Source organism: Gavia stellata, unplaced genomic scaffold (assembly GCF_030936135.1).
Source record: "Gavia stellata isolate bGavSte3 unplaced genomic scaffold, bGavSte3.hap2 HAP2_SCAFFOLD_83, whole genome shotgun sequence".
Taxonomy (NCBI): domain Eukaryota; kingdom Metazoa; phylum Chordata; class Aves; order Gaviiformes; family Gaviidae; genus Gavia; species Gavia stellata.
In genome coordinates, this window is record NW_026777314.1 from 211,225 (window position 1) to 217,995 (window position 6,771).

The following is a 6,771-nucleotide window of genomic DNA, read 5'->3' on the forward strand; positions in this document are numbered from 1 at the left end:
AGGCACAAACAATTTTTTTATATTTTAAAAAAAGTTAGCTAGTATTTAAGCTACTCAGTTAAGGAGATAGCACAAGTCAAATACAGAATAATCCAAGCTAAGATTAAGATGGAAGTTTCCAGCCTGACAATAAGGGGCATCATCCACTACACAACCACTGAAGAACCCCCATGCTATTTCTGGCATTTCTGCCCTATGCAGGTGTGATCGGTACCCCCTGCTCCCGACCCCTGGTAATGTCTGTCCCCTTAGTGTCAGGTGACAGAATCACACGCATTTAGAAAGACAGTCGCACTCATTTTTGCTGTCACACAGAACACTGATGTGAACATTAAAAATCTTGTAGAATTGTTCCTTTGTCTCTTTGACTACATCAGTTGTTTATGTATAAGCTGCCCAAAGTACCTCACATGTAATTAAACATAATCTTCAATAACACTAAATAATATTCAATATAAACAAACAAATAAGAGTAAGCGCTTGCAGTGAAGTAGGAGAAATCCAATAGAATTAAAACTTTGTAATCAATTTATTATAAGAGTGATTAGCAAAAAATCTTGGGGAGAAGGATTAAGAAGCCATTTCAGAAATACCTGAGCACCATTAGCTCGGTGTCCTCCTTACAGGTGAACAGGTTTTGGAAGACCATGTTCATGGCGCATATGTTGCATTAGGAAATGGATAAACATGCAAAAAGTGAAGTGAATGGGATTCAGAAATTCCACCTGTCTTTCACAGTGATGTCTTTTATAACACTTTTATGATGCAGAAGTATTTTCTTTGGAAATGGAGTGCCATATTAAATGTGAGCATATGGAATTTATAGTGAAACAGGTTATCACTAGTGAAATTATGAAGCTATTACATCTTGTTACTCCCAAATACGTTAGCTTACTTTTTGTTAGTCATTTGCAATAAGACAGTCAAAGTCATCTTGATAATTGATGTGCTGACCTGCCCTAGATGCGATGACTCTGGTCTTTCAATTTCACCATGATTTCCTCTACAGGGATTTAATTAGGAGATGTGCTCCAAGGCACTCGCTCCACATTTCTGCATCTTCTAAGAATGACCTTTGATTTGTTGATTTTCATTTGCTTAAACACATCCTGAAACAAATTTTGCAAACTGAATTAATTTTCATTTGCACTTTACCATTTATGTTAAAATGGGCCAGCGCTCTAACTTCCTTTGTAAAGACTGGCTTCTAAAAAAGAAATTTCCTAAAGTTTAAATCATTCACTGTAATGTCTGTGAAATGTGTATAATGCTTGTTATTAGAAGTCATCATCTAGGGCAAAATACTAAATACATAAACCCACAAGAATTCACAGTAATTCAAAATACAATTTTCTTCCTGGAGAATCTAATTTTAGCTACTAAAAGACCATCATAGCATTAATACTAATGTTTTTATTGTACATGACCTAAACTGTTGTTCAGAAAAACCCCAGGCAACTCACTTAAAAGTTCAAATGCTCTCCTTAGATCAATAGGAAAAAAGCAAAATCTAGTAGAAGAGAAAGCAGGGAGGAAGGTATAGCTTTGTTGTATGCTCTACCTGCAAAATGAGCTCATGGGGGTTTATTCACTCTAAAGATGGGTTTCATAGCACCGATGACAACGCGCTGTTAAAAGCTACACTGAAAGCAATGGGTGCTGGGACTTTCAAGCATTGGGATGCACATTTAGCAGAAGCCACTTGGCTAGTTAACACTAGAGGCTCTGCCAGTCGACCTGGCCCTGCCCAGTCTAAACCCCTGTGCACTGTGGAAGGAGGTAAGATCCCCTTAGTACATAAAAAGAACTTGCTGGGAGAAACAGTCTGGGTTATTCCTTCCTCAGGAAAAGGTAAACCTATTGGCGGGGTAGTTTTTGCTCAAGGACCTGGGTGTACTTGGTGGGTAATGCAGAAGGATGGGGGAGTCCAGTGTGTACCTCAGGGCGATTTAATTCTGGGTGAAAACAATCCATGATTTGAGCTGCATGTTATGGGAATTGCTATAGCAAGAACCCATTGTTGCTAGCCAGGCTAGGAGCAAAAGGAGGAGTTCATTGCAATCTTAAACCCTATAAGCTGGCCCAAAGGGACCAGGGGTGGAGATTGTCATGGAAATACTTTTAAATTGTTGTAACCCATAAGTTGAGTTGCGTGTTACAGGAATTACTATAGCAGGAACCACCTGTACCAACGGAGGACAAGCCTTACAAGAAGCAGTGCAAGTGCAGCAGTGACCCGACCTGAGCTGGCTGTGGTGCCCAAGAACGGCATGCAATACAACACCTCTCCTGTCCTGAGTGACCACCCTAACAGCTGGAGCCCAAAATGAACTGAAATGAACTCAGCGGACATTTTGTGGACATTTGTGGATATTTATGGACATTTTACAGACATTTCACAGGGGTGATCCATAAACTAAGGGAATGATGTCCGTGTCCTATATCAAAGGGTGGGAAGGGTGATGGTAACTAAGGAGAACGTATTGGATAGTGTGCTACCTGAGCATGCCATAAAAGGTAAGGAATAAGGGGTGGAGAATATGCTGGTTTTGGCTGGGATAGAGTTAGTTTTCTTCACATTCGCTAGTACAGGGCTGAGTTTTGGATTTGTGCTGAAAACAGGGTTGATAATGTTTTAGTTATTGCTGAGCGGTGCTTACACAGCGTCCAGGCCTTTTCTGCTTCTCACACCACCCCACCAGCGAGTAGGCTGGGGGTGCACAAGAAGTTGGGCTCTGAACTTGTTTAGGCTACTAAAACTTCCAACATACACTCGCTCTCCTGCTCACACTGGCCAGAGCTCAACACCGATATAGCGAACGTCCAGCGATTGCTCCTACAGTAAAGGTGCCAGCCCTGAAAGCTCTTGCTGGTCCTCATCTCCCACCGGTAACCTCTGAAATGAACCACAAACACTTGGGCTCTGAACTTGTTTAGAGCTGGGACAGCTGGGACAGCTGGGACAGCTGGACAGCTGATCCCAACTGACCGAGGGGATATTCCATACCATATGACGTCATGCTCAGTATATGACCTAGTGGGAAAGCTGGCCGGGGGACTGCTGCTTGGGCACAGGCTGGGCATTGGTCTGAGGGTGGTGAGCAATTGTTTCCATTTGCATCGCTTGTCTTTCTTGGCTTTTATTTTTTGTTGTTTTTATTTTCCTTTTCATGACAATGTTTAGTATTATTATCATTATTATTTTATTTTGTTCAATTCCATTTACGAAACTGCTCTTATCTCAACCCATGAGCTTTCTCACTTTTCTTTTCCGATTCTCTCCCCCATCCCGCTGGGGCAGGGGGGGAGTGAGGGAGCGGCTGTGTGGTGCTTAGTTGCCAGCTGGGCTCAAACCACGACACCACCGCCGTCCCTTCATCCGCTGGTTGGGTGACCTTACCCTAGAAGGGTATCTAATGAGTGAAACAGGACTTTCCCTTTGTGAACCCATGTTGACTGTGCCTGGTGATTGCATTATTCTTTTAAAGCCTTTCAAGAGAACCCAGTACCATCTTCTCCAGAAGTTTTCCAGGAACTGAGGTTAGACTCACAGGTCTGTAGGTTCCTGGGTCCCAAGACCTTTGGCAGATGATGGAGAGGGGTCCTGCCATAACATCTGCCAGCTCCTTCAGTACTCTGCGGTGAATCCCATCAGGCCCCATGGACTTGTGAGCATTCAGCTGATACAGCGGGCCCCTGACAGCTTCACTATTCCACAAATGGAAAGTCACTGTTCCCACACTCGTGCTCCACCGAGTCAGGGGACCGGGCAGCCCAAGGTCTATCAGTATTATTAAAGGCTGAGGCAAAAAAAAGCATTGAATGCCTCTGCTTTTTCTCCGTCCCTATCAGTCAGGCGACCATCTTCAACAAGTGGTCTTCTGCCCCGCTCGCTTGATTTCCGACACAGGGGAATTGCCTGCTTCTGACCTTCTCAAAGGCGCTTCTTAAAGACTGACCAGCACTCGCCGACTCCTGAGCCCTCAACAGCAGACTTCCAGGGGACTCTGCTAAGTACCTCCCTGAATAACGGAACGTTTGCTCTCTCAAAATCCAGCATAGCAACTCTGCTGTCCTTCTTTCTCATGACACTGACAATTTTAAACTCAACCGTTTCATGATCACTGTGGCCAAGAGCATCCCATCTCCCACGAGTCCTCCTCCATTCCCAACCAGCAAGTCTAGGAGGGCATCTTTCCTAGTTGGCTCCCTGAGTACTTGTAACAAGAAGTTCTGTCCCACAAACTTCAGGAACTTCCCAGACCTGCTCGTCACAGCAGTATGGTATTCCCCGCTGGGGCCTGGGGACTTGAAATCCCCCATACGGACACGGGCTGCCCATCCCGAGATTTCTCCTAATTGCCTGTAGAATAACTCCTCAGCGCTGGCATCCTGGCTGGGCGATGGCTAGCAGACACCCACTACAACATCTGCTTTGCTTTCCATCCCCCTCATCCTCACCCAGAGGCTCTCGATCACGTACATCATCGCCGCCTGTAAGGGCTCTACCATCAAACCTCTCCCTCACATACAGCACGACACCTCCACCTCGCCTGCCCTGCCCACCCCTCCTGAACAGCCTGGACCCTCCATCCCAGCGGGACCCCTTCCACCAAGTCCCACTAATCCCAAGGATATCCCAGCTCTGGGAAGGCACCAAGGCTTCCAGCCAAGGGCATTTGCACCCACAGCCCCCAACAGCCGCCTGCAGGGCCCGGGGCAGCCCAGCCCCCCTTAACCCTTTCCCTCCCCAGGAGGAGCTGGGGAGGCTGTTGGGGCGGGGCGAAACACAGGGAGCCCCCGCATTCCATCCTGGGAGACCCAGAGAGTCCTTAGCAGCCAACAGCCACAACGGACCATGGCGCGGCCACCGCTGCGGCTCCCAGCGCGTGGGCCCTGGGCCCCCCCGGCGCCCTGGCTCCTTCAGCCTTTTGTGCTCCCCAAAACCTTCTACCCCCGAGGTAGGGACCCACCCCGACCCCTGCAGCCCGGGACGCTCCTGGGGGCAAGAGCAGAGGTGACCGATGGCCATCACTCCTGTCTCTCTTGCAGGCTCACCCAACCTGTGCCAACTGCCCGGGCAGGAGCAGCCCTTCCCCGCAGCCTGGGCACCCCCAGTGGGGCTGGCCCCCCAGGAACCACCAGCAGGTATGGCACCACTCTCTGCTCGGGCACCCCGCCACCTTCGGCACCTTCAGCACCCCCGACCCCTGGGCACGCCCAGGATCCCCCCACCACCCCCAAGCACTCGCAGCATCCCCACCACCCCTGCTCCCCCGGCAGATATGGCACAGGGCTTCAGCAAGCCCGGGCGACCATCCCCTGCCCTTGCCTGGGTGATGGGTGCGCACTAAATCCCATTTCCACAGAACTTCCCAAATCCTTGGGGCCACCTCTCCCGTGTCAGCCCCCTGGAAGTGAGTCTCGTTCCCCAATTTGCAACCTGGTCCCACTGGCACGTCAGCTCACCCCACGGCGAGTGCCCCGGCCACAAGCTCCCCACGTGCCTAGCGCAGAGCCGGGGGACCTCAGCCATCAGGGCCGGCTTGGCGGGTGCCCTTGGAGGGTCCCCCCGGCCCAGCACGGCTCCCTCTCCCCCACACAGGTCTGCAGAGGGCTCCATGCGGCTGCTGCTTCCACCCCCAGCTCTTCCACATCCCGTGGACGAGCACCCATCTGCCTCCACTGGCCACGGCCACGCTTGGCCGTGCTGCCGCTTCTCTGCCGGGTGCTGCCCTGTGGGGTCCCGGGGGCTGCGGGACCCCCCCGGCCTGGGCAGCCCCTCGGAGCCCCCAGGGACAGCCGCAACACCTCCCACCCTACACCCAGCAGGGGAGAGCGGTGACCCCAGCCCCCCCGCTGCTGCCGACGTCCATCCCCAGCTACCAGCAGATCCAGGGACAGCCCGCAGAGACCAAGACCTCCGGCAGTGCCACCCCCAGGGCAGCACCCCCGGGAAGCAACATCCCCCCGGGCAGCGACGTCCCCCCCAGCCCCTCTGCTGCCCCCCACGAGCAAGCCCTGGGGGACCCCACAGGCGACCTCGCCGTGGCTGAGGAGGTCCTTCTCGAAGAGGCCCTGAGGCTCTTTGGTTGCTCCCCGGACGCGGTGGGGGTCAGCCAGGACGCTCCCAGCAGCGGCCCCAGGCCTGGGGACCCTGGTGGCACCGGCGCAGCCATCCCCCACTGCGACTTCGCCTCGCTCTCCCTGCCCGAAGAGCTGCTCAGCCCCGACTACAGCGTCCCCGAGACCGCTGACGCCATCCTCAGCCTGGACGAGTTCGTCATGGGGCTGGAGCCCCAGGAGCCGTGGGGGGATGAGGGCAGGGACCTGCCACCGTCCCAGCCTGCCACGGCAGAGAAGCGGGGGAAGAAGCGCGCCAAGAGCACCTCGCCAAAGCCAGCCAGCAAGCGCAGGGCTCTCGCCGGCAGCACGGGGGTGGCGGGGGGTTGTTTGGACCCACAGCAGGGGTGAGAGGGAGATGGGGGGAGTGGGGGAGGAGGGCTGGGTATTTGGGGAGGGTGGTGGTGTTGGTATAGTAGATTTGGTGAGGCCGCTTCTCTTGTTTTCTTCATTAAAAGCCATTTCTCCTGAACTACTCCGTGCCTGTGTGGGAGCGGGAGGAAGCGCAGGGGGCACCGGGAAAGGGCACCCAAGAGGTGCAAAAGCCCCGCAGAGCCCCACAGCAGAGCCGGCGAGCCCCGAAGGGCACCGAGCCGTCCCCAGGGCTGAGTCACCAGCAGCGGGGCAGACAATGGCGGCAGCCGGGGG

General features: G+C 52.6%; 1 protein-coding gene across 1 annotated transcript; it reads left to right on the forward strand.

Moving 5' to 3' along the window:
* The first annotated feature begins 4,858 nt into the window (after positions 1-4,858).
* Positions 4,859-6,474, forward strand: LOC132321899 (proline-rich protein 22-like). Its single transcript, XM_059835277.1, has 2 exons — positions 4,859-5,017; positions 5,833-6,474. The coding sequence occupies exons 1-2, from the start codon at positions 4,859-4,861 to the stop codon at positions 6,472-6,474; spliced, it is 801 nt and encodes a 266-aa protein (XP_059691260.1).
* Positions 6,475-6,771: the final 297 nt, after the last annotated feature.